Source organism: Rhinocladiella mackenziei (assembly GCF_000835555.1).
Source record: "Rhinocladiella mackenziei CBS 650.93 unplaced genomic scaffold supercont1.9, whole genome shotgun sequence".
In the NCBI taxonomy this organism is placed as follows: domain Eukaryota; kingdom Fungi; phylum Ascomycota; class Eurotiomycetes; order Chaetothyriales; family Herpotrichiellaceae; genus Rhinocladiella; species Rhinocladiella mackenziei.
In genome coordinates this window covers 916,254-942,265 of record NW_013550596.1, presented here as the reverse complement: position 1 = coordinate 942,265, position 26,012 = coordinate 916,254, and the positions used below count along the sequence as shown (strand labels likewise).

The 26,012-nt window shown below is 49.8% G+C and overlaps 9 protein-coding genes across 9 annotated transcripts; 5 read left to right on the top strand and 4 right to left on the bottom strand.

Moving 5' to 3' along the window:
• Positions 1–631: 631 nt before the first annotated feature.
• Z518_10540 (uncharacterized protein) lies at positions 632–3,482 on the top strand (the record flags this gene model as incomplete). Its single annotated transcript, XM_013412083.1, has 3 exons — positions 632–879; positions 932–1,394; positions 1,452–3,482. 3 exons carry the CDS (start codon positions 632–634, stop codon positions 3,480–3,482), a joined length of 2,742 nt encoding a protein of 913 aa, XP_013267537.1.
• A 938-nt stretch (positions 3,483–4,420) lies between these two features.
• Z518_10539 (uncharacterized protein) lies at positions 4,421–7,648 on the top strand (the record flags this gene model as incomplete). The annotated part of the gene is made up of 2 exons (XM_013412082.1): positions 4,421–7,390; positions 7,445–7,648. The coding sequence occupies 2 exons, from the start codon at positions 4,421–4,423 to the stop codon at positions 7,646–7,648; spliced, it is 3,174 nt and encodes a 1,057-aa protein (XP_013267536.1).
• Positions 7,649–9,253: 1,605 nt separating this feature from the next.
• On the top strand, positions 9,254–9,830 carry Z518_10538 (uncharacterized protein; the record flags this gene model as incomplete). The annotated part of the gene is made up of 2 exons (XM_013412081.1): positions 9,254–9,322; positions 9,372–9,830. 2 exons carry the CDS (start codon positions 9,254–9,256, stop codon positions 9,828–9,830), a joined length of 528 nt encoding a protein of 175 aa, XP_013267535.1.
• A 1,353-nt stretch (positions 9,831–11,183) lies between these two features.
• Positions 11,184–13,202, bottom strand: Z518_10537 (uncharacterized protein; the record flags this gene model as incomplete). The annotated part of the gene is made up of 4 exons (XM_013412080.1): positions 11,184–12,303; positions 12,353–12,477; positions 12,526–12,660; positions 12,708–13,202. 4 exons carry the CDS (start codon positions 13,200–13,202, stop codon positions 11,184–11,186), a joined length of 1,875 nt encoding a protein of 624 aa, XP_013267534.1.
• Positions 13,203–15,168: 1,966 nt separating this feature from the next.
• On the bottom strand, positions 15,169–15,942 carry Z518_10536 (uncharacterized protein; the record flags this gene model as incomplete). Its single annotated transcript, XM_013412079.1, has 4 exons — positions 15,169–15,291; positions 15,361–15,422; positions 15,475–15,634; positions 15,691–15,942. The coding sequence occupies 4 exons, from the start codon at positions 15,940–15,942 to the stop codon at positions 15,169–15,171; spliced, it is 597 nt and encodes a 198-aa protein (XP_013267533.1).
• Positions 15,943–16,698: 756 nt separating this feature from the next.
• Z518_10535 (uncharacterized protein) lies at positions 16,699–17,520 on the top strand (the record flags this gene model as incomplete). Its single annotated transcript, XM_013412078.1, has 1 exon — positions 16,699–17,520. One exon carries the CDS (start codon positions 16,699–16,701, stop codon positions 17,518–17,520), a length of 822 nt encoding a protein of 273 aa, XP_013267532.1.
• A 92-nt stretch (positions 17,521–17,612) lies between these two features.
• Positions 17,613–18,374, bottom strand: Z518_10534 (uncharacterized protein; the record flags this gene model as incomplete). Its single annotated transcript, XM_013412077.1, has 1 exon — positions 17,613–18,374. One exon carries the CDS (start codon positions 18,372–18,374, stop codon positions 17,613–17,615), a length of 762 nt encoding a protein of 253 aa, XP_013267531.1.
• A 1,601-nt stretch (positions 18,375–19,975) lies between these two features.
• Positions 19,976–21,435, top strand: Z518_10533 (uncharacterized protein; the record flags this gene model as incomplete). The annotated part of the gene is made up of 5 exons (XM_013412076.1): positions 19,976–20,163; positions 20,219–20,578; positions 20,620–20,990; positions 21,040–21,144; positions 21,218–21,435. 5 exons carry the CDS (start codon positions 19,976–19,978, stop codon positions 21,433–21,435), a joined length of 1,242 nt encoding a protein of 413 aa, XP_013267530.1.
• A 303-nt stretch (positions 21,436–21,738) lies between these two features.
• Positions 21,739–24,002, bottom strand: Z518_10532 (uncharacterized protein; the record flags this gene model as incomplete). Its single annotated transcript, XM_013412075.1, has 4 exons — positions 21,739–22,798; positions 22,910–23,034; positions 23,082–23,216; positions 23,277–24,002. 4 exons carry the CDS (start codon positions 24,000–24,002, stop codon positions 21,739–21,741), a joined length of 2,046 nt encoding a protein of 681 aa, XP_013267529.1.
• Between the last annotated feature and the right edge of the window lie 2,010 nt (positions 24,003–26,012).

The following is a 26,012-nucleotide window of genomic DNA, read 5'->3' as shown; positions in this document are numbered from 1 at the left end:
ACAGCGCCCCCCGCTGAGCCATGCATACTGCCCGTCTCCTCATCATGCCTGTGCCCTGTACCTGTGTCTGCGGCTGCATTCACCTGCGAAATCTCTCTTTTCATTTCTCACTCTCGCTATTTCGTACCTACTCAATTTTTTTTTTAATCATTTCCCTCAGCCGCCACTCTTCCTCCCCTATTCAAGGTCATTGTCAAACATCCCGGGTCGACTTTTCTGCTCGCGCTCCTGGGAGTACACGTCCTCGCTTCTATAAAATCAAGACTGTCTTTTCACACTGACATAACGCTCGGTCCAGCCACGCCCATCGCTTTGTTTCAGCGGCTCAGCTTTGTGATCCGAGTGTGTCTTCCTATCGCTGTCCTGACAACAAAAGCAAAAGTTCTGAGAGACGCTGTAGGATTTTGAACTTTTTGTCTCGTTCAGTTGGGGATCTTACTGACCCTATGCCTCATGCAGGTTGCCGTCCGCGTCCGACTCCCTTCCCATGTCCTCGTCCTAGTCTTCCATACCTAGTCCTGTTTGCTCTTTGGTCAAGGCCTGGAACCGTTGAGATTCCAGTCAAACACAAATCAGCCCCTCGATTAATCCCACCGGTCGGCTACTTCACGTCCGGTCGACGTTTTCCTTCATGCCAATCAAACTGCCAAAGGGCTTTCAGAGACGAAAATCTTCGGGCAATGCCTTGGAGGAGGCACATCATCCTCCCGACTCTTCCTTTAGAGTCCTGGAGAGGCCGGCAAGCAAAGGAAAATCTTTCGATGGCGGCGCGTCCTTAAGGATGGGTACGCCAGGTCCCCCAAGGCCTCCACCCCAAAACCACTTTGAGCATGAAGAGGAAGATATCTTTGCACCAGGTCGTCACGATGCAAGCAACCGGTAGGCGAGGCACCTCACGTATAAACCACCTTTATAGACTGACCATGTTAAGTGGGAGTGGTGGCACTGAGCGCTCCCATTCCACTGCCCCGAACGACAGTGCCGCCTCTTCTACCCGTCTCAGTACTTCTTCTACCAATCCCTCCTCCATTGATACGAGATCAGACAAAATTGTACACGGCTCCGGATCGAGACCATATAACGACATACCCGTGCCGCTACCTGCATCGGCCAGACCAGGTTTCCTTCGCAATCCAACACGAACCTGTTCCTTTGGCGTGACGGGGGACGATCGACGATCGCCAACTTCGTTCTCGCCTGCCGGCATACCTCCCCTAGTTGATAACGGCAGAAATAGAGCAACGACAACAAGCACAACCAGTACGGCTACGCCGCCTCGATTGTTTGATTCCGACCTTGCGCTTGAAAATCCCGAATTGGATGGCTTCGGAAACATGTTCGACCATATCGGGTCTAGCCCTGACACGGCCCCCGTCCGGCTTATACAACAAGAAGTACAGCTCCCTTCCCTCGATCTCTCTTTACTCCATTGTCATATTAATTGTCGATAGGATACTGTTTCTTCTCCAACAAGTTATCCTCCAACTAGCTACCCCGCCGCCATTCCCATCCGCTCTGGCAGGGCCCCGGCCCCCAAACCAATCACGACCGACCGTACCCAAGTTGTCGAAACGTCCCCCTATTCATGGACCTCTCATGATTCCCGTGAAGGATTGATGCGGTCTCCCAGCCCTTCAAAGACCATTACCGAAGTCAGCCCTGCGAAGGCGAACGAGAACACCGCTCCGAACATAAGCCAGAATCCAATGCCACGGTCTAAGTTGCCTTCCAGAAAGCCTGTGGGCCAAAGGTCGCTCACACAAAAGGAGGATGTACAACCGCCACCTCTTCAACAGACGAGATCAACAGACAGCAACCTCCTCTCGACAAGTCCAGCCAGAGAAATGGAAAGAGGGACGTCGCCAAATTCTACGCACAGTGCAACATTGGATCCCACCATTGCGGCTGATGCACAACTTGCCCATATGTACGAGGAGTCTAAACCGGCTCCACCAAAACCAGCTCCCTCGAACAAGGTCATGACGCCGGCACAATGGGAGCGTTATAAACAGGAGAAAGAAATGGATCGCAGGCTGGGTGCCCTCTCTGACGACAGCAGTTCTGAAGCAGGTGACAATTACGAGGATGAGGACGAGGTAGAACGTGATCGTCAGGTTGCAAAGCAACGGCGGAAACAAGAGGCCCATTTGGCTGTGTACCGCCAGAAGATGATGAAGGTCACGGGAGAAACACCTCCGCCTCGAGCAGAGAGCTCTCTCAACGTGATGCGGTCGAGAGAAGGAAGCTCGGGTGACCTCAACAACCGACTTTCGCATCTGACCGTGGAATCGAAGCAGTCCGGTAAAAGTAGCGGAGACGATGAGGATGAAGATGAGGATGTACCACTCGGTATTCTTGCAGCACACGGATTTCCGAACAAGAACAGGCCTCCAACACGGTTGGCTCATTCCCCCTCGAATTCCAACCTACGAAGTGTCGGCCAGGCGCAACCCGCGCCCTCCGCGGCCAGTCAAGCTCCGAAAGAGGGCAATTTACCTGTCTTTGCTCGACATTTACCTCAGGACCCGTATTATGGAGCCAGCCTGGTCAACCCTTCGAATCGCGAATCTCTGGCATTTCATCCTGTTAGTCCTTCTTTGGGAGCAGGTCCTTCGACTGCTCATCCAGTACACCCAGCAGGACTGGTGGGCGTCATTGCTGGAGAGGAGAGGGCACGGGCCGCCAGAAGAGGTAGCCCAAATCCTTCAGGAGGCTATGACATGCCTGGACTGCCGCAACACCCCGGAATGGCGAGATCACAAACCACCGGCAGCTTGCCCGTTATGGGTTACCCGCCGATGGGAATGTCAGGGATGCCACCAATGATGAGTCCCGGAGATCAAGCTCAGATTCGAATGTCCCAACAAATGACTCAAATGATGCAGGTGCAGATGCAATGGATGCAGCAAATGCAACAAATGATGGGCAGACAATTCAATCCCAACCCGGATATAGCGCCCCCTCAGTTTGGACAGCAAAATTTCCCCGATCAAGGGCCGAGACCTCCGTCGATCCCAAATGCCTCCGGTCCCCAACCTGGGCAAAGGACAATGAGCACTCTCAACCCGAGTATGGCCCCGTGGAATTCTAACCCATCAGTTGTTCCCTCCATCAATGTCAACGGCAACTATGCCCCTTCGATCGCGCCATCGGAGCGCAGCAACATTGGCCTTGCTTCTAGATACAGGCCCGTGTCGACCGCCCCTGAGCCTGATAATATATCTCCTCGGCGAGCCTCCACATTCACATCTTCGAGTTTCCGGCCCTGGTCCCAAACAGATAATACCCCTCGAGTTCCAATGCACGCCATGAAGCCTTCAGTGAACACCATTGGCCGAAGGTCACCTTTGGCCAACCAGGACGACGAAGATGACGAGCAAGGATGGGCCGAGATGAAGTTAAAGAAAGATAAGAAGCAAAAAACTTGGGCTCTTCGAAAGGGGCAGAATGCCCTTCAAGAATTGTACACCAACGCAGCGTAACCACAATACACATTCTGCAAAAATTTGAAGCACTTAATGAGCAGCATACCGGATACGGATTATTGAAAGCGAAGAAGTCACACTACATCAGCACTGGGGGCAGGTTGATAAAAGTCTCTTGGGATAATATGGATTACAGGGAGGGAAAAGATCTCGCATTGGTGGTGTATAGATGGCGACCTTCGACTACTATTATAGATACATACTCTGCATATTACTTGTAAGATAATACCTTGTGGTGTGTTTTTTTTTTTTTTTTTTTTTTTCCCCCCCCGCGAAGAACCGCCAAAAGGTTCCATAGGCTTTGGGGCAAACCTGCCAGATTCGGGGCTGAGGCGAATGGCTTGTGGCGGTGTGGCTGAGGCCCAACTACGACTTCCTTTCGTTTCTCTGTCTGGACAGACGGACGTTGGACGAACACGACTTCTGCTCTTGAGATCTGTGGATTTGCCTCCATTCGCTGCGGCGGATCTGTTCGCTCTCTTTGCCAGGGACATATAGTCGGTCCCTTCCTGCAGAACATATTCAGTCTTTGTCGCTATTTTGAAATCTTGCCACTCTTCCTCAGCTGACGAATCCTAACCAAACAGCCGTCCCACCGCGGGAAGAGAATTGAAAGCCCCGGGGTTTGAAACCGTTTCGGTCGTTCAGTGAGTCTTGCCCAACGAATAGCAGTCCATGGTGGAGGAATCCTGTTTGTTGTTGGTTTTGCCTCCTTCGTTGCTGACGAAAATGCCCTGGAGGAATGTATGACGTCCAGTCAGATTCCGGCTGATGAGGGCTCGCGGCCCTTGGCCATTCTCATGCCAAGAAGATCCTCATATATCTTCTTGTTCAGCCATAAAAGAATCTCAAACTAATTCGAGACTGGTGTCAGAACCGCGATTCTCAAACCTTGCCAACCAAAAGTGCTAACTCACGTGCCATTCTTCGCCGCCATGGGTTCCATCAGGACCAGCCCCCGATTTCGGCTGCTTCAGAAAATCGAACCAGACTACTGTCCAAGTAAGATCACTCAGTATGAATCTGAGCGCACTGGTATGCGAGTGGTCGTGGTGGACCAACAAGGCCCCAAATTGCATGGCTTTTTCGTGTTGGCCACCGAAATCCACGATGATTCTGGAGCTCCACATACGTTGGAACACCTCTGTTTCATGGGCTCAAAGAGCTACAAGTACAAGGGCTTCTTAGACAAGCTGGCTACTAGAGCATATTCCGGCACCAACGCCTGGACGGCGACCGACCACACGGCATACACGTTGGAAACCGCAGGTTGGGCCGGTTTTGCCCAGATCCTACCCGTCTATCTAGAGCATGTCATCCTTCCAACACTAACCGATGCGGGTTGCACCACCGAAGTTCATCATATCGACGGTCATGGTAACGACGCGGGCGTCGTGTACTCGGAGATGCAAGGTGTTCAGAACACCGCGTCGGAACTGATCGAATTGCAGTCGAAACGAATTCTTTACCCCGAAGGAGTTGGATTTCGCTACGAAACTGGAGGTATGATGGAACAACTCCGCGTTCTGACGGCAGATCGCATTCGAGAATTCCATCGCGAAATGTATCAGCCTAAAAATCTATGTTTGGCACTTTTCGGAGAAGTGAACCATAACGAGTTATTGACTATTCTGGATGAATTTGAGACGTCAATCCTGTCTGACATCCCTAATCCTAATGCCCCGTTTAAACGACCCTGGATCGAGTCCGCACACGCCCCCGCTCTGACCAAATCTACCTTGATGAGAGTGGAGTTTCCGGAAGAAGACGAATCTTTTGGAGAGATCGACATTCGGTTCTTAGGTCCTGATTGTGCGGATTCTCTGTCTACGGCCGCTTTAAATGTCGCTCTCTTGTATCTGGCCGGATCATCAGCAGCACTTCTTGACAACACCATGGTCGAAAAGGAGCAATTGGCCAGTGGCGTTTTCTACCAGATCGACAGTCGCCCGCGAACTGAAATAAGTTTTTCTATGTCCAGTGTAGAAACTGAGCGCCTGGCAGAAGTGGAGAAACGCTTCTTTGAGGTGTTGAGAGAGGCCATGGATGCACCGCTCGATATGAAATTCATGAAAGACTGCATTGACCGGCAAGTACGGACATACAAATTCAATGCAGAAGGCTCTCCCACCGCGTTTGCCGATTATATCATCTCAGACTATCTCTATGGCAAAAGAGACGGCTCGACCCTGGAAGAGGTGAGATCTTTGCGACAATATACTCAGACTTTGACTACCTGGGACGAGGAAAATTGGAAAGCCTTCATCAAAACGTACATCTCAGATGCTCCCCATGTGTCGATCCTCGGAGTGCCCTCAGCCCGCTTGTCTGAGCAACTAAAGTCCGACGAAGCCAAGAGGATTGGGGAACAGAAGGAAAGACTGGGACCTGGCGGTTTGAAGAAAATGCAACAAAAGCTTGATAAGGCCAAAGCGGAAAATGATCGTGAGATTCCACGAGAATTATTGGGACAATTCAAAGTACCTTCGACCGATTCGATCCATTTCGTCAACCCTGCTAGTGCTCGCTCCGGACTTGCTCTCGAAATAGGAAAACCAAACAACAAATATCAAAAGCTTGTGGATAGGGACGCAAAGGATGTGCCTCTATTTCTCGATTTTGAACACATTCCGACCCACTTTGCACGTGTCAACCTGATCATGTCCACGGAAACCCTTCCGGATGAATTGCGCCCACTGTTGTCCATCTACATGGAATCATTCTTCGACTTGCCAATCAAACGAGGGTCAGAAACTATTGACTTTGAACAAGTGGTAATCGAGCTCGAACGGGATACTGTGGGCTATTCGATCGACTCTGCCGGAAGTTTAGGAAATGTCGAAGGGATTAAAGTGAGTTTTCAGGTGGAGATTGAACGTTACGAAGTCGCCATCAAATGGCTGACCGAATTACTCCACAATTCCATCTTCGATGTCGAACGATTGAAAGCCATCAACACCCGCCTGCTCGCGAATGTACCTGACTCAAAGCGTAGCGGCGACGACATGTTGATTGCCGTACATCTGATGACCCATCTGGCTCCAAAGTCGATAGGTCGCGCTCGCAGCGTTTTGGTCAAGGCCCTCTATCTCAAACGAATAAAGCAGTTGCTAGAGGCCAACCCAGACCAAGTCGTCCGCCGACTGGAACGGCTGCGCAATATTCTTTGCAGATTTGAGAATTTCCGAGTCCTGGTAATTACGGATTTGGACAAGGTTGAACAACCTGCCAGCGCATGGAAGTCTTTCTTAGCAGGAAGAGAGACGAAGAAGGAGCTTTCCCCCGTTGGCCGCCGAATAGACCGTCTCAGTGAAGCAGGGATCAACCCAGGAAAACTCGCCTACGTGGTTCCAATGCCGACGATAGACTCTTCGTTTGCGTACGCCGTAACCAGAGGTCCGACTTCTTACGACGATCCGAAGATGCCAGCAGTCATGGTGGCAATGGCATACATGAACGCCGTCGAAGGACCCCTGTGGGTTGCTGTGAGAGGCACGGGCCTTGCCTATGGTACCACAATGGGCTACGACATTGAGTCAGGTTACATTCACCTCGACGTTTACCGATCACCCGATGCATACAAGGCCTTCGAAGCTAGCCAGAAAGTCGTGCGCGGCCACATGAATGGCGAGATTGAGTTTGATCCATTGATGCTGGAGGGTGCAATTAGCAGCATCGTAGTCGCCTTCGCCACTGAACAGCAAACTTTGGCAAGTGCAGCTGTAGCGAGTTTTGTGCGCGCGGTCATGAAAGGATTGCCCGGGGACTACATGGAGACGTTGTTGAAGAAGGTTAGGGAAATCGAAGTGGAGGATATCAAAAATGCATTAAAGACCGTGGTGTACAATATGTTTACACCAGGAAAGGCTGATGTTGTTGTGACATGTGCTCCTGCTCTGAAAGAGGTGAGTCTTTTGCAGTCGACTTCAAAGAGGAAAGCCTAATTATTCATGCTATAGGTCATTTCAGACGGACTTAGTAGTGCTGGCTTCTCCCCTGAGATCCATGATCTCAACTATTTCCAGGACGACTATGGATTGAAGCCAATCAATGGCGAGGATGACGATAACGACGACGACGACGACGATGATGATGGCGGCCTCGACGGCAGCGAGGGCTATGAGGTTGTAGAAGGCAATCAGGATGATGATGAAGATGAATAGACGGTGAGGTGCTGTCCATGGTGAGAAAAGCTTTTTGGCAAAGTGTCAATAGAGCAGGTAGTCCTGTGTAGAAGTCTTGACGGCCTAGATGGCGCTTCTTAAGAGCATGCTGAAAGTAGACACGATGACCAGCCTACAAGTCTTTTGTGTCAAACAATCAGTACATGTACATTGATTGTTGTTGGTGCTCTATCTGTTTGGCAACTGGTCATACCAGATTGCCAGTGTATACATACGTTTTTGTTGACCCCTATTCCTACCCCTATATCCTGAATAGGAATGATAACCCCCTTTTCCAATAGCGGGGCACTGGCTGCTGTTCAACATTTCACGCATATTATTCGAGGAATAGCAAGCGCGTCGTATCTCTGTGCTAGCCCCCCTCATTGATTTGGATGGGAACACCGTCTAACGGAGAAGTATTTAGAGCGGCAGCCGGCAACTGGCCCGCGGTTGATGTTGGCTTTCTTGACTTTATGATTAGCTTCATACTCCGCTACTAACTCACTTTAGTGGGTCTGCAGTGGAACTGGAATTAGATCTTCTAGGACTTTGCTGAGTCTTCGATAGGGCTGGCCGCTTTACTCATAATCCCTGGCGTGCCCATCAATCACAATTATGTGGCTTTACAGAGGATTTGTCCCATTTCAAAGGGGTCCAAGGGCTCGTCAGACTATACAGTTTCGAAGTGTGTACGAATCGTACAACGCCTAGGGTTGACGTCGCCAGATATCATATCTGCACCCATAAAATCTAGGGCTTTGATCAATTGATATCTTCCCAGAACCTCAATCAAAGTGCTGAAGGACAACAAGGTCTGCAGAAAAAGATGCTATGGCCCTTGGAGGAGCCTCCGTGAAGTCGCCCGCCTTGATTCGACTGAGGTCAAACCCTCGCTGCAGAGGATAGCCATAAAACGGGAGATCATCATAATTCTCTCTGCAACAGCATGGAATTGCAGGAGAGGGACCTGTCGCATGTTTGGTGCTCGGTAGATGATCCATTTTTCCCGGTCGGGGAGAGGATAAGGAGAGAGCATGAGAACGAGGCCCATGGTCGGATTGATGAGCGAAACTCGCTGTGATAACTTAAATATATTAGCCAGCCATTGTCCATGTTTAGAATAGTTACATTTTTCTACGTATGGTTAGTCTCGGGGAATATGTGCGAGAGTCGCAGAATGTCAAAGTAAGCGACGCTATTATTTCTCATCCCTACGGAGGTCGCCTTGCCTCGAAGCAACGCGCGTTTAAGTAAGTGAGGGCCAGATCTTGTAATCTCCTTCAGCGAGTCGGCTTTTTGCTTTCATGCCAACTCTTCTTTACCCTATGATTGGGTGTTGGACTAAGGGTATGGCCAGCAATGCCGGATTGCGCAAAGAACCTACTGCATGCTCGATGTCACTGGATTCATCAGAATCCATCACAGCTGCGGCCAAGCCATGGGCAGCGTGGCGAGATAATTCTCGGGTGTCATCTTATTGCCTTGCTCTAACATTAGCAATTCTCCTCTGGGGATACGACCTGGCCATGTCAGGCAACGTGTATGGGATAGAAAAGTTCATGTAGGTTTTCTCAGAGCCCCCCGGTTTTGCTCTCATCTGAAATGCTGTATCTGGGTCTAGGTACCTTCACTTCAGCACTCGGCATCGCAGTCGTCTTCGCATCTTCTTATGTGAGCGGCCGTCGCCATGTGGTCTTCATGGTCGGAAACTTCACTCAAGGCCTCACCATCGGTGTGGTCATCACCACGACGCAAACCTACATTTCGGAAGGCCTCCCATCCCACACCCCGCGGTCCACTTCTCGCCTTCTTCCCCGTCTTCTTCCTGATCGTTCTGGACCTGCAGCAGAGACCGGGGAGAACCTCATACCTGACCGCCATTGCCTCCGAATGGCCTTTCTCAGTAATCTCTGTCACTCCCGCCATATGTATGCCAGAGAGCCCCGTCTATCTGATCCGCCGAGGCAACCTGGCTGGCGCACTCAAAGCTCAGAAGCGTCTCGACTCTCCTCAGGTGGACAGCCGTGCAAACCTGAACCAGCTACAGGCGTCCATACGGCATGAGGAAGGGAAAGCATCCGCCAATGGACCCAAATATGTCGACTGCCTCCGGAATACCGACTTGCGGCGAACGGGCATTGTGGCACTTGGTGTTCTTGCAAAAAACTGGCGTGCCTGATGAACCAGCTTCATCTTTTTGGTGACTGGAATAAGTTTTGGAGTGGTGGGGACCATCATCAGCATGTGGCTGCTGACTTTTATCGGAAGACGAAAGCTCATTCTTTCTACCATGTTGCCCTTGACGTTCCTCTGGCTGGGTATGGGTATTACAGGCTCTACCGAATCTGTTGTCTCGGCGTTGTAAGGCCCCCGGCACCATTGGATCGTGGTGAGCATTGAGACTAACAATATGCAGGTAGGTTGGTGTCACAACCAGTCTGGTGACGCTCATCGCGGGCTTGGGCGTATGGCCCGCATCCTATGTCGTTACTGGTGAAGTTTCATCGTTGCGGCTGAGAGCAAAAACTCAGAGGATTGCATGGGCGGGCTAACGAATTTATTCTTTTCCATCGTCACGCCATCCATACATTTACAACGATGATGCCGGCGACATTTATCGCTGCCTGGTTTGTGGTCCCTGAGATGTTGGGTCGAAACTCGGACTTCCACATCTCGTACGATCTCGACTTCTTCAATAACTGACCATGGGCCTAGTGACGGTATTTCCTCCCTCAGTCGCGTCCCTCCAAGCGGTCTTTAGGCCTACCTACGACCACTGGGCCACTTCAGCAAGTCACATAGCACCTGACGGATGTGATGAGCTTTTAATCGTCAACTTTTCCAGGTCTTGAGAGACCTGTATGCTCCCGGAATGCACATAGCGCGAAAAGAAAATTCCCTATCACCTTGTGCCTCAATTCGGCTTTGAGTCCGTGAGGGGAAGCTCTCCTGGGCCAGCAATAGAGACATTGATATTTTCGTACGCTGCTGAATCATCATATTTGCTCGACACTCATTTCGGAATCGATGCCACTGCATATGATGCGCATTAAATTGTTGTTTGCCTCAATCGCTGACTCGGGTTACAGCAAGAATGCTGTCGATGCCGTTCAAGGCCGAGTTGTGTATCCCTTGGCTTCCGTATCTGAAGAACAATATTTTATCCGGCACTCTTACACTCAAAGATACACTTTGACACAACCTGTGGATCAGTGTTTGGGTCGAAAGTGATCGACTAAGATGAATGAGCCAGATTATGAAAATGATGGTGAGGATTCTGGATTAATTTGACAGCAGTGTCTCCGCCACGGACCTTGTTCAACCTTCCTTAAGATCCGGAAATACGGATGGCTCATCAATCACTTCTCCGCGATCGCAAATTGATTTCGGATAGACTATGCATACCTGCAAATGCCAAGTCCTTTCGTCGTGTATTCTGTGTCATACGCACGCTTGATGCTCTAAAGGTACTGCATGAACTCCCTCCTCACCGAGCTGGGCACAGACACCGTTTCCTCGAGAGACACCTCAATCAAGCTTTTCGGTCTGCGGACCACTCAGCCTCCGATTTCATCCAAGTTCTCAACTTCGACGGTTCCCTGATATGCGGTTCCTTGGAGCCTGTTGGATTCTTATACAGCAACATTTGGGCGGCATTGCCTAGATCGTACATGAGTCGACTAAGGTTTTCCACCAAGGGTAAGCCAGTTCGGTTTGTTTCCTCGGGAAAATTCTTTCTCAGCAACTGTATGCACATATCCATGACCGCCTTTGGGTTGCTGATATGGACTGCCACATTATTGCTCATAGGCTCCCTCGTGTAGTCTGATATGACCGGGCTGCCGTGATTGAGAGCGATGAATTTTTCGACAGCGGGACATTGATTCCCATCCAGCCACACAGGTTCGGAGTCTTTCGGAGAAGCAGACGTGGAAGCTAGGGCATATGTCCAAAAGGAGATCCCGGCGTGATATAGACATATGGCTTGGAATTCTCGAAGATATTCCCGGCACCGACTTGCCGCTCTCAACACTTGGCCAGCATGCCACACGGCTTTCCGAGCACAGCTGCTGGAAGCCCACTGCCGCAAAACAGACCAGGCTCGGCGAGCCTTTTCTTCTCCTTCTCTGCCAGCGAACAGCCGAATTTGTTCAAAGGAAATATACAAATCGAGAAGTGTCCTTTCCAACACAAGAGACATCTCTGGTGGGAATAACTCGTTCCAATCCGCAAATGTGATGCGCAGCTGCTCAAGAAGTCGGGGAAGTCCTCGATCCCGCGAGCTTGACATGGAGACCTCCGAAAGTGCTTGATGCTGGGGTTGGGATCGAATCAAAGAATTGAGTTGCGCGTGATTCCAGACCAAGGCCCAGGAGCTGTAGACAACTACTGTTGTTGAGTATGCGATATCCAAATTAGGTTGATGTCTGAGTTGTGACACACTGCTGATGCATTGCGAGACGGATAAACCTCTGTCTTGCACTGAGTTACCCTGTCTTAGGTAAAGTGACCGCCACTCCTGTGCGTTGTTTGCGCACCATAGTTCTCGAGAACAAGGGAGTTCTAGTGTAATTTCTGTCGGAGATAGAAGTGGAGGCACCTGAAGAGCTATTGAAGATTCCGCATCGTAGATCAACAAACGACACGCCAATCTGCATCGATCAATATTAACTGCCCCAAGATAGGGGGAGAGCCGCCCACCGTTTATAGGATTCGGTATGTGCCCATTGTCTCCATTTAAATTCGAGGATCTTGTGAGAGTCATCGAGAGTTGGGGGAGACGGGAAACTCGTCGAACGCCTGAAGCGTCCACTCCGTCTCAACATCTATAGTGGTCAGTTACTAGAAAACAGTTTCACAGCGGTGGAAATTACAGTGATGAGAGGCTGGACAGAGCTCTCCGCTATTTGAATCTTTCGCTTGTCACCGCTCCATAGGCCGACTTGCAGTTGGAGTACAAATGCTTGGAGGCTTGCTAGGTCTTCAGGAAGACCGTTGTTCTCTTCAAACTGAAATAGTCAGATATATTTGTTATGCGAAATGGGACTCTTCGTACCTTTTGCACGAGTGCCTGTCTTACCACTTCCTGTAGAGCAAGTCCAAGCCTCCGCATTTCTGTCGTCAAGCAAGCCGCAGCACCGGCTGATATTATCATAAGTATCAACTCGACTCCTTGCTTGCCGATCTCAAATGTCGGCAAATGGAGCCAGGAGTCGACTTGAGCAAAGTGTATTGTTAAATAGTATTCCATCAGACTGTTAAGCAATTCTGGACTCGGAAAGGATGATGCAACATCGTCAAAAGCTTCACGGTTGCAGGTACTCAAGACCAGCGCAAGAATCTTGTCTCTTAATGTGTGATCCAGGTGCCGATGAGGTAATTGGGCGTCTGGAAGTAAACAATATCTAGAGAGAGCACTATTTCCCGCGCCTCGGCCTTCGAAAAAGATTTGTGTTTTGATTCCTGAGGCTGCGAGCTGATTGAAGGCATCTAAGGCAGTAAAGTCGATCCATGCCGTGCCAAAATCCAAGATATCTTGTACCATACGCATTGGGTTTTGCTGTTCATTCTTACGCCTTGGGCTTTCGGAAGCCGGCTTTAATGGGAACATGATTTCATTCAAAAAGCTAAGTAACTGTGACGACTATGGACGGAAGTTGTCTGGACCCCATGGGCTTGTTTTGTATCAGCATTCGTAGCACTTATACATCTAAGTTGCTTGTCCGCCTCGTATTTCAAGCTGGTGAAGCTTGGCTTCGTTCGATTACAAATTCATGCTTCCTGTGTAGCAGCATAGTGATTCCTGATTCGTTTAAATTAATGAATGTTAGTTCAATAGGGCTCTTCAAGCCACTAAGCCGTAGCGATGGCCGACCATTTTAGGCAGGGACCACAAAATCCCCGTCATTGAAGCCATCATACCAGAGACGCCACTGTAACACAACGGCTTCAAGCTTTCACTATATGGAAGGAGGTTGGTAATTAGCGAGGTGGTTCTCAGCCGGCAACCGGCCCACATACCAAGTAAAACTAATCCTGAAAGGACAAGACCGGGGCGCCGTCCCGGACCCATCGGCATTCCTGTAGATTATTACAATACCATCTTGATTACAGTCATACTAGAACCGACGAATCCACTTCCCGAAGATTTGCGTCGCGGGATGCCGTATGCTCGAAAGCCTGGTCAAACACTACGGTGGAGAAGACAAACACCACGAACTGCTGTTCAACACAATTGATGTGATGTTATTAAAACAGCATTACTCAAGCGATGCGAAATATCGCCCAGCATAACTCAGAATGACTCTGTGAAGGCGGTCAGAGCCCCTAGAGAACACAATCACTACTGAGGATTATGTCTTCCACCACCAGTTCTCCAGAAACAAGATTTCAGGAACCTCCCGTTGGAGTCCGCATCCTTGGAGGCATGCAACCAGAGCCTCCTCTGTCAGATTCAGGTCCAACTAGTGGCCATGGCCTCAATACAAGACCTATCACAGTGTACTATCTCGGATACCCACAAACAGCTAAACATCGAGCAGATCCGACATTATTTGGGAAAATCTGGCGTAAAGATTACAAAGGACGTTGGGGAAGGCCCGAATGAGAGTATACCCATTCCCACATGGGAGAAGAATGAGAAAGGTATCGCGGCGCAGGGCCTTGACCCGAATTTTCTCAAGATCATCAAACAGATTGCATTTGTCGAAGATCCGGTGAGTCCAGAGCTGTAGAACATCTCCGCAGAGATCCGTGCGTATGGCCAGGCTCCAAGCCCAAGATCGGGTGTGCCAGAGTTATCTCTCCTCTTGCATATACCCCGATCATAAGCCTCTTGCATCAGAATTTCGGTGGTAGCTTAGTAATGTGGCTTGAGCTCTGGTATGCTCCTGGAGAGATGCAGAAATAAAGGGGGTTATTGAATGGGAGATTTTGCGTCGACTTTGTACTCTGTGGAGAATCGGAGCACGTAGTTTGTAGCTATGTACACAAAGATTCGGATACCAGATTTCTAGGTATGTTCAGAGCAGTCATGGCCCGCTAATGCCCATGCCAAGGGCATAGTGTATATGACTTGCGTTGCGCAGGATACACATATGGGATTTCCAATCGTGGAAGTTGATGTCACGCTTGCACCTATATAGATAGATAGGTGTCCATTTGACCTCGTCTCCGCCTTCTGGCGAGCCCATCCCTGATAGGAACCTCAAGTTTCCACGCCGGGACCTAGAAGTCTTAGGGAACCTTACGCCAGACCCATACTAGGGCTCAGAATGTTGGAGAGGGCCGTCACTACTTGTGCATAGGTATGAAGAGCTAGGTAAAGGTGACCAAGGAGTTTACTTGTACAGATTGCGAACTCGAAGGATGGCGGCCGAATCTATGGTATAATCCTGCTCCCTTCCGACACATCGGACGTATACATTCAAGCCCTCTGCCGAAAAGCTTTCACGTCCATTACACTGCCACATGCCCAGATAACATCGCTCTTTGCCCTGAAACTAAGCATTGTTGATTTAGAAGAAGGCAAAATCCCAAACACAAGTGGATTTGGTTCTCAGGATGAGAACATCAACAGTTTCCTCGCGGACGGATAGGAATTGTTTCAAGTATCCTTCCGCCTCCTTTCTATCGTTTGCCTTGATGCGAAGTATTTACGGAAATAGAGGGAGGGATTCAGCTTTTCTTTCAGGTTTCATATACGGGACAAAACGGCTTACTTTGCCTTGGTCTGGAGAAAGGAGATCAAACACTTCTTCGGTAATATTGCCTAGGTTATAATTTAGCATTCAAAACCATCAGTTCGATGATATGGAACACACTTTTGAGCAAGCGGAATGCTTGAAGAGCATCATCCAACCCGTAATTTTCGTCATAGCCATCACGTTCTTTTGCAGACAATACAGCGTACCAAGCGACGGTCGGGCTCGTTCTGAATGGTTGGAGGCGCTTTACATGTTCGACATCGCAGTACTTGCCAGCCTGGTGGAACAACTTCTGGACTGACACAAAGTTCTCGAAGAGAAGGCCCTTCCGACAGCGAAGTCATGTTGCATCCACGGAATAGCCCTTGTAAATTCCAGTAAACTGTCATAGGATTCGATTCCGGAAAAGTGCACCACGGCTCCTGCAATATCCTCGTTATCGTCCTGGATAACGTTGAAAAATCGGGTGTTTTTCCCAGAGACATTTGTGCTCCAGGCCAACTTGGTTTCCTCTGCGAGCACGTTTGGCGAAGCATCTGCTCCTGTTTTCCCGTCTTTGAAGACGTCGTACCACAGTGCCCTCATTGTGGAGAGCGACTTTGGATGCCCACCGTATGGAAGAGTTGGAGCTTAAAGAGAGCGAGATAACAATTACAGTTATTTGCAGACATATATCAGAAGATCCCGAACTATTCCTGGAGAGATAATTATGTAGTGCTCGAACACATGGTCGGATAGCCCGGTCTTTCATTTGACGAATTGTTGGACTCTGCTCGACAATTCTTTGATTCCTTGCGGAGCGGATCGATGTTGCAAGACAAAAAGCCGTGCAACACCCTTTAAGTGACAGCCGCTGCCGAAGTCTCAAGACGGTAGTTGGACTTTGGTCGGGAAGGACAGCAAAGAGAGAGTCCTGTAGGTTGTCGAGATTAAGAGACTGGGGACTGCTGCTTACGGCATTCGATAACTCTAGGGTACATCTCTTCCGACGACAAAATCGGTCTGCCGCGTCGGATTTCCGCTCATATGCCGCATCGCGTATGGTGTGTTGCGTGCAGCCGCTTTGTCGATTCGTCCAAGGTGTCTCTGAGTCGATGGGGCCTATGGTACCAATTGCTTTGAAGCGCGACGTTTCAAGTCTAACGGTTCATAAGTCCTCCAATACTTTATCTCTGATTGATCTGGACAAATTTTCCACCTTCATGCACTCAACTAAACGACAGGCTTGCAAGAAAGGTGGATTGGCTTGATTTGATCTCGAGGTAGCATTGCATTCCCCAGAGACTCGAAGTCGAAAAGATCGCCTGAAGTTTCGAGATCCTGGGGTAAATTTTTGGCACCATGAACAGCGCATCACATGTCACCAATGGTTCAGCTACTGGCAGTCACCTTCCCCAAACCCTTCGTGGCAAGGTCGCAATTGTTTCGGGAAGCATTTCTGGCATCGGTGAAGCCATCGTTCGGGAGCTTTCAGCCAGAGGTGCTCATGCCGTGGTCAACTATCCGTTTGAGCATCAACGAGCCACAGCGGAAGCCATTCTTGATTCCTTACCAACACGGGCCATTGCAGTAGCTGCCGACCTCTCGACTGTTGATGGGCCGGCTCGGCTGGTCAGCGAAACTCTGAAGGCCTTCGATAAGGTTGATATATTGGTGAATAACGCTGCAGTGGCTGTGAATCTACCCCTAGAAGAACAGACGTTGGAGCACTGGGACTCTCTGGTGAATCTAAATGGAAGAGGTGTATTTTTGTTGACAAAGGAAGCCCTCCCTCACCTTCCTAAGAAGGAAAATGGCGGTGGGGGAAGGATCGTGAACATCGTGAGCATTTCCTCTCGCGGACCACCTCCTCGCCAAACAATCTACGCTGGAACAAAGGGCATGGTCGACAGTTTCACAAGATGTTGGGCAAAGGAGCTTCCTCCTAAGTACGGCTGTACGGTAAACGCTGTTAGCCCAGGCGCGACGAGGACCCCAGGCTTTGCGGAGGCGGGGACAGAAATGATGAAACTTTTGCAGCCGACTATTCAGGGGACTCCATGCGATCCGCGACTGGGAGAGCCAGAGGAGGTTGCCTTTGCAGTAGCCTTTTTGTGTGAAGAGCGGTCTCGATGGATTAATGGTGCACATCTTTTTGTGACTGGAGGTCTACACGTTGATTAGACACAATAGATAGTTCTGGAAAATTAGACCAGAAGGGGTTGGAAAGAAATATTTCCCAGGATTTGACATTGCTACACCGTGTTGTTTCGGTATCAATCTGTTCCAAAAACCTTGTATCCCTTGCCAGTTATGATCAAAGGCTTTTTACCGTCATAGATCCAGTCTCTGTACTCGTTCAAAAAGCGCGACGCCGCTTCCAGATCGTCGAAGATCATGTCTTCCGCTGCACAAAATTCTTGCCAAGATCCTCCAGCGAACGGCGTGCCCTTGAAGAAATGATTGATGGTCTGTGGTGTACAGTCGAGATACTGGCGATATCGGAGCAGGTTTGAGCGACCCTCAATCAATTGCTTTGCTTTTTTTGATCGTTCATCTAGCCAGGCTCGGTCTGACTGCGAATCTCCGCGCAAAGGATTCTTCCGATGGAATATGATGCTTCGTACCTTGGTCGACCCATCCGAGACATAGCCTGGCGACGCAAACTCGGCTAACAGTTCCGCAAAGCATCCTTTCTGATCCTGTCTGCAGAATATGTGCTTTTTGGCGGACGCCTCATAACTGGGGTCCGCGAAAGACGTGTATAGGGCTTGTAGGCTGGACCAAATGTGGATCGTTAAGCCGTGCCAACCTTCATTGTCGTCGGCGCCTCTAGTTGGTTTATCCGTCTTTTCATCGTATTCTACCATAAGCTGAGTATAGTCTTGTAAATCATGAACTTGCTCAGCGACGCCAGCCGTCATTTTCGCATGTATATCGTTGTATTCGTGATGGAAGCGTTCGTATGTCCATGACTCGATTTTACCGACGGTAATGAACCAAAAGACCGGTTTCGATGATTCGTATGTATTCCCCATTGTTGTGAGAAGGATTTGCCCAAGTGGTATATCTGACTTGATAGAGGAAGCTTGGAAAGCTGGAAATCCCAAGGCTTTAGGATGTCGTTAGCAGTGCTGTGGTACAACGGGTTGCCGAAAATCCTCCACATTTGTATTTGGGTGTCCTATTCCGCTCATCATCAGTTTCAGGCAAGCCGCGCCCAAGGTTGACCCCATTAACCTTTTTCTTCGGTATGCCTTGCAACGTCGTAGCGTGGGCATTGAAGTTAACTCCCACCGCAGGCTCCAATGGAGATATCTGTTTCGCGCGCTCTTCTCTGTAAACTCGTTGTATCCGACTTTAGATTTATGCGACAGTTATGCTGTCGCTACCAAGTATGTCTTTGACACACTCCTAAGGTAGACTTTGTTATAGCCGACTCCAACTTCATCTGCCTGCTAGCCTTCATATTGCCCAGAACAAATCCATCCACCTCAAACTAGTACATGGGAAAGCTACCTGTGACAGGAACATACAACCAACTTGGAGGCTTTGACCTAATCTTGGAAGGGTTCCTAAACCGTGTATGTATGGGAGTGAATTGATCGTGTTCGATGGTCCCTCACGAGCAAAACCCCCTACCATCCAACAAGGGAACGCTGTTTTGGAAACCCAAATTGAGCTAATCATTTTCTTTGCTGGGATTGCAAACACCTACTAGACTTGTTATCCACCTGATGGTCTTAGGGCCCCGGAGTAATCGTGGCTCTGCAGATACTGCATGGGACCGATTGCATCGGGCATACGGCTCGGCTGGGGGAATATCGGCTTACCGTCAGTAACCCTTGTATATATTTTTCTGAAACATCCTGTAAACTATCGTGTGGTGTGCCTGCCATCTCTCGATTGGAACAATTAGTGAGTTGGAGGATGGTGGAGTTCAGCTCAGACCGGAGCCAGTTGCCTGGGTACGGGGTGTGGGAGAACCCGTGCGCCAGGGGAAACCGTGAGGATCGTTAGCGTAGCCTTGCATTTCGCTCTCTTAACTGTACTTGCATCTCCCTATTTATCACGACGCAACTCACCAGCCTCTGTAACAGAACGGACATCAGATCTTGCTCTTGATACAGAGTCTACAAAGTCTCAAGGAACGGACATCATTACGTGCTACCTCATTGACTACGCTATATGTCAGCATGACTACAGAAGCCATCGAATCCCAAGACCCCGTCAAAGGCCCAACTGGCGAGAGGTTGGGAACCGTCCAACTGCGCCATCAGACGACAAATGAAATCCTCCTAGTTCCAGAGCCTTCGAACGATGCTAACGGTCCTTTTAACTGGTACGTCCAACTCAGTATCCCAACTTATCCTCTGCGTCGTTTCTGACCAATGCTCTCGGGACAAAGACCACTCGCAGAAAAGTACTACATATTTGCTTTTTGTTGCTTCAGCATATTTGTATGCAATGTCTGCGCCCCGGGCCCGTCAGCGGGGGCGGTGGAGATGGCTGCAGAATTCTTCGGCCCACCAAGCGATCCTAATTTTGATACATATGTTTCAAAAATCTCCTTCTTCACCGGCGCCAACCTTACCGTCGGTTATTGGACAATTCATCTGGATTCCTGTTGCCATCAAGTATGGAAGACGACCGGTGTACATCGCATGTTTTGCTTTGCTCACCGTTTGCTGTATCTGGTGTGGGTTTGCCCAATCCTATGAGAGCGAACTTGCGGCGAGACTTCTCCTCGGTATTGGAGCAGGAGCTCGTCGCTTCTCTGACAATCACGGATATATTCTTTCTCCACCAGAGAGGAAAGGTCATGGGGTGAGTAATCGATTTGATCCAAGGACATAACATGCCCGAGTTGACTCCCACATAGTATCTATAACTGCACGCTCTCCTTGGGTGGAGCCTTCGGCTTAGTTGTTTTCGGCATGACCCTTAAGACCCAGGACTGGCGCGTAATATATTGGATTGCAGCCGCTCTCGCTGGCTTCTGCACCCTCGTGATGCTGTTCACCATCCCTGAAACCAATTACAATCGAGTTAATACTGTCCCCCGGGCAGTTCCCATCCATACAGCTGCCCCCCCTATGAGCGGTGCGTCGATAGACGTCAAGGTTTCGAAACCTGAGGACGAGGATCGTCTGCAGGAACTCGAGGAGCTTCCCAGTGTTCCTCAGCCAACCACTTCCAAGAGAAAACCATATTTACAGCGCATGAAGATTTTGTCCCCTGCGTACACCACTGAAAAGATCCTACTCTTGATGTTCCGACCAGTGGTTTTACTTATCTTGCCCGGGGTCCTCTGGGCTACCTAATTAACTCGGTCACCATCGGCATGGTTGTCGTCCTCTCTTCGAATTTCTCAACTGCATTTCAGACAATCTACGGGTTTACAGCCTGGCAAGCAGGTCTTACCTTCGTCTCGAACATAATCGCCGCGATACTTGCTATTTTTTTCGCTGGACATTTCTCGGACTGGGTCGCCGATATGTTGACCCAGAGAAATGGCGGCGTACGGATCCCAGAGATGCGTTTACCAGCACGTGCCGTTAGTGCGGTAACGGGTCCGTTAGCCTGTATCTTGTACGGAGTCGGATTTGGAGAACATCTCCATTGGATATGCCCGGTGATAGGAATCGGATTAGGTATGTCCGAAGCCACTCTCTTTAGTCATCCTCTGGCTGATATCTCCAGTCGCCTTCACTATCGTACAATCTATGAATGTTTCTTTGGTCTATATCTTGGACTCTTACCACCCCATCGCGGGTGAAGTGATAGTCACGCAGTCGACTTTTAAAGGTATGTTCCCGCTTGTTACCAATGAGGCCAATGTCGTTCGTCAGCCCGATAAATCTCTAATGTTCGTCTATAGCTTGTTTCAGTTTCCTTTTGAGTTTTTATACCGATCCCTGGGTCGAGAAAGACGGATACCTTGGAGCATTTGGTGCTATGGGAGGTATCGTTGGCGCCATTCTCCTAGGTTTCATCCCTTTCTTCCTCTACGGCGACCGCCTCCGACGGGCGTCTTGGAAATGGCCCGTGATCCGAAAAATGGCACACTGGTCGGAGGATCGGGAAGTTGGCGAGTAACTGGGCCTGATTGCAGCGGATAACACTGTTCTTCGATGCGGCAGAAACATCATCTGTTGCAGTGCTTCTCAAATGTAACAAATCTAAGCATAAGATGCCCAGGCAATGGACGAACAACCTGAGGAATGTACGTGAACACAAAGCAGCATGGAAGGAGGAAGGATGGTAAGTATATGGTTCTGGAGTCCAATGTCATCGACACGGTTCATTCAGTGGTTCTCTTGACGATACTGTAGGAGCAAATTAACCAGCAAATTGAAGCAAACTAAAGTCCTCTTTGAGGTACAGTACCAGCTACCCCCTTCACTCCCCTCCCTCGGTGCCTTGACCGATATTGCGCAAAGCTTCCATGAGGCAACAGACATTCTCGACGAGCAGAGAATTCTTCCACGAAAACCTTGACATGATGTCCTGCAGTAGCGTGTTGGCAAGGGCTTGAGAAGAATGGATGCGAACCGTGCGCTTGTCGTTGGTAACCTGATCTTCGTGTCCGCTAGAGATAACGGGCACTCCGAGATTGAAGTTGATCCATCTCTGTGCCTTGATACTTTCTTCGCGGTCGAGTACAACTTCGTCTGGAACCGATGGAGTTGATGTTGCATTGTGCGCAGGCGGACTTTCGACCTGCTGCGATAGAACGCCATATGTCCACAAGCAGAGGCCAGCGTGGTAGGCTGCAACGGCGTAGAAATGCATGAGGCGCTCGGGCGACAGCATTCGTATTGCCCGTAGCACTTGACTGGCGTGCCAGACGGCTTGTCTCGGGCGTTCAGCCTGGAACCACTGCACTAGTGACGGAACCGCCCTTTGAGCTTCTTCAAGACCTTCTTTGCCAGCGGCCAGTTCCATCTGATCGAAAGGGGCGAAAAGGTGCATGGAGAGAAAGTCTGAGATCAGATCCAGCTCGATTGAGTGCGATGATTCTGGATATTCGTAGCTCGATTTGATTTGACTGAGGATGTACAGAATTCGTTGATGTTGAACTTCATCCGAGAAGCCGCTCACCCGTGTGAAACTGCTAAGTCCGGTCAAGGAGAAAATACTTTTATCCTGCCAGTATCTCCGGATCATGGTGGATACCGAGTAGAGTAAACAGAACTGAATGAGACGGTGGTCATATAATCTTGATAGAGTCCTGGAGCTTATGGGGTCTGGTAGGATATCGGCGAAGGATGGTGAGCGACCCCCCTGGCCAATACCCGAAGACTCCAAATAAATCCTTTTCCATTCTAAAGCTGATTTGGCGAACCACAACTCTCTGGAGCAAGGAACTGGCACCGATAACTCTGTGTGAGGTAGAGTCGATGTTCCTGATGTCATCAAGGACTCTTGTGAGCAGTAAATGTGGGCGTGAAAGACGAGTCTGTGGTTGAAGATTGTTAGTGCTCTGGAAACCCTAAACGAACGGCCGTTCCGATTCCTCCATCCGACATGCTTCACCAGTGTCCAAAAGGGATATTAGGCTCCGGCCCACCTTTTAAAAGACTCCTCGTGCACCCACTGCTTCCACTTCATCTCCAGAATCTCCCCTTCGTCAGCGAGACTTAACGTGGGTGGCGAGCAAGTCGCATAGCGGTAATGTCCACCCCCTCGCAGCGACTTATAGTCTTGGTTAGTGTAACAAAGCATGGAAGGGCCTAGCTTACACTTGTCAAGATACAACTAAAGCTTCCAGACATCTCCATTTTCCTCTTGACACCGCTCCACAGTCCGATCTCGAGATGGAGGGCAAATGCTTGTAAAAATTGTAGATCGCGAGTCAGCATATTTGCTTTCTCAGCCTAAATTGGTCAGTTTTATCTAAGGTGAAAATACTAAAAAAAGGGGGTTCTCGTACTCACCACGAGCCAGAGTTGAAACACCAGAAATTCTTGCAACGCTAGCCCAAATTTCTGTATGGGACGACTTGAAGACCTTGCAGCCGCCGACGCTATGCAAGCGATAAGTAGCTCTAGCCTGGTGTCGGTCACCTGAAACGAAGGGATGTGGATCCATGTGTCTGTGAGAGTGGCATGTTGCGTGAAGAACGACTTGAGCAGTCTGTCTATGACCTCGATGGGGGGAAAGGATGAAATAATATTGACGATATTGTCTTGCTCACACGAGCTGACCACAAGTCTCAAGATTTCATCCCGGATATTTGATGAGAGATTCTGACTGAATATTTGACTGTTCCAATCTCCTAGGCAGTCTATCTTCGTAGTTCCCGCTCGGGCTAGGGATAGATGAGACTCTTCCGCGGCCCTATAATGCCGCTTCTCAGGGTCCCAGCGACCAACGGACCGTTTAAAAGCTTTGGACAGGGCATGGGAACTTGCTACCGGGAATGGCAGTATGGGTTCAGCTTCCTGGCCCCGTGTTGGAAGTGATGCCAGGAAGTTGTATTCCTGATTACTCAACGTAAGGTCTTGGTCGCTTCCCAGGTCAAATGAGTTATACGTGGTGCCGAAACCCCAGTCTATCCTGGATCGGCTCGGCTCGGTGATCCGGCTAGAAAGACCGATTGACGAAGCATCTGGAACAGCATAGAAGCTCTGACTTTCCAGCGTCATTGGATCTTCAACCATGTCAGGCAAGAACGACGACCAAAAGAAAGGGGGGAGGGGAAGAAGTAGTGTCAACCTGAGTAGACCGGCGCAGAGGCTTCTACCTCGGCGCTTATTTTGGGACTTGGGATTGCGAACTGGTCCACGAGGTGTGGCTCCTTTGAGAGACTGTGAGAATTCGAAAGAAAGGAAAGCTTGGACGATGAGCTCTGTGCGTCGCGATTAGAGGGCCCTAAGTCTGAAGCGGTCTCGATCTCAACAACGGGGTGATTGCGTAGACACGGAATATTTTTCCGTGTGCAACGTCCACAACGGACTCTATTGTCACATCTCGTTTTGGCAGAAGCGCAGGCCTGGCAGGCTTGGGATGCACGAGGTCCAGAACGTGTGAAGCGGATATTCTGCCGTGTCGTAGGAGGACTTTGGTGCAGATGGATGGAAGCGTGTCGTTCCAACGCAGCTCTGGTGAGCGGGCACAACGCGTCAGTGCCGCATCGACGAAGTCTGATGGCCTCCCCTGGGGATGACCACAGAAAAGGAGGGACGCCCTTACATGTTACGAAACCCTCGCGAGCACACAATGCACCAGAAGGGATGGCTGGACGCTTCGAATGCTATAGTTCCAGGTGTCAGGGTGCGGCAAGAGGCTCTCGGTGGAGGCATTACCTTTTGGCGAATAGCTGTCACCGGTTGAGTTCAGGTCGTTCATCGAAACGGCCAGAGATTCTGTCTGCGGCCTTTGTTCCCCCGCTGTAGCAAAGTCCATAGACATTGGTGGCAGATCGGCGTTCACGGCGACTTAAAATCCGGCAGACTCTTCCGGATTCGTCCTTGTCATTATACATGAATCGACCTTGAAAAGGCATCGAGCGATGTTGAAGGAGGAAGATATAAAGGTCAGTGCTCGGTTGCCATGAGGAAAGAGAGGCTGAGGCGGAATGTAGCCCGCATCATTCCCACCCCTACGAATTAGTCTAGTCTGGGGAAGAACGGTGTGACGATCGATGGGACTCCAATAGGCTGCTTCATTCCGACGGATGTCGAATGACGCCGGTTATGATGTAACCCCTCCGGGCTCTAGAACTCGCCTAAAGCACGATTTGTTTCAACCCTATTCAAGCCTGAGTGCTCGCAAAATCTCAAGACAAACCCAGAACTTGTTCAAGTCCAGCAATCAAGCAAACAGACTTGCTTTACGGTCTGATATTCCAGGCACTTTCTGGGTGCAAAAGAGGCCTCGGGCCTTGGTTATGGTAAAACTATACAATTGGTAGCAAAAGCTTGCTCCTGCACTCGCCCCCAAACCGAACCGTCACATCCCAAAGCTGTGCGCCGGTATCCGGACTTGAGTCTTATTTTTCCTCGTCGACAAAGCCACGCCCTTTGATGCCCATCCCCATTGTTTCGCCTGCCTGCCACATCGTATTGCTCGGCCAATGAGATCGATGTCTGGGAAATGCAGACACTGGACTGTATTGTCAATGAAGTGTGACCTGTAATTTCGGTCTCCTTTATCAAACGTATAGTCGAAAGCCACCACAGAATCTGGAGAATGGCTCTTGGACGTTTCACAGTGAGCTAAATTCTTGCGGACAGACGTCAAGGCTTGAGATGCGTACGTCAACTTGCACCTTCGGCCAAGTACGTACGGTGTTGGCTGTCCCTTTGAGAAGTGGTCCCAGAACTCCTTCCATGCTTCAATAGTTCCTCTTAAACGAAGACCTAGAGATGACCATCCTGTGGACAGATAGTGCGGGAATATCAACCTGGGACCAATCCAGCATGGTACAGAATAAGTCACATGTCTTGCCTCTTGATCGGATCCAGTCTATGGACCACCTCGGGCGGGTGCGATTAACTGGAGCGCTTAACTAGGCTCGTTCAACAACCTCCATCGGATCCAGTCCATGGACCATCTCGGGAGGGTGATTAACTGGAGCATTTCACGAGATCTGTTGAACAACAACCCCCTGATCGGATCCAGTTCCATGGACAACCAGGGAAATAAAAAAAGGGGGGGGGGGGGGGGGG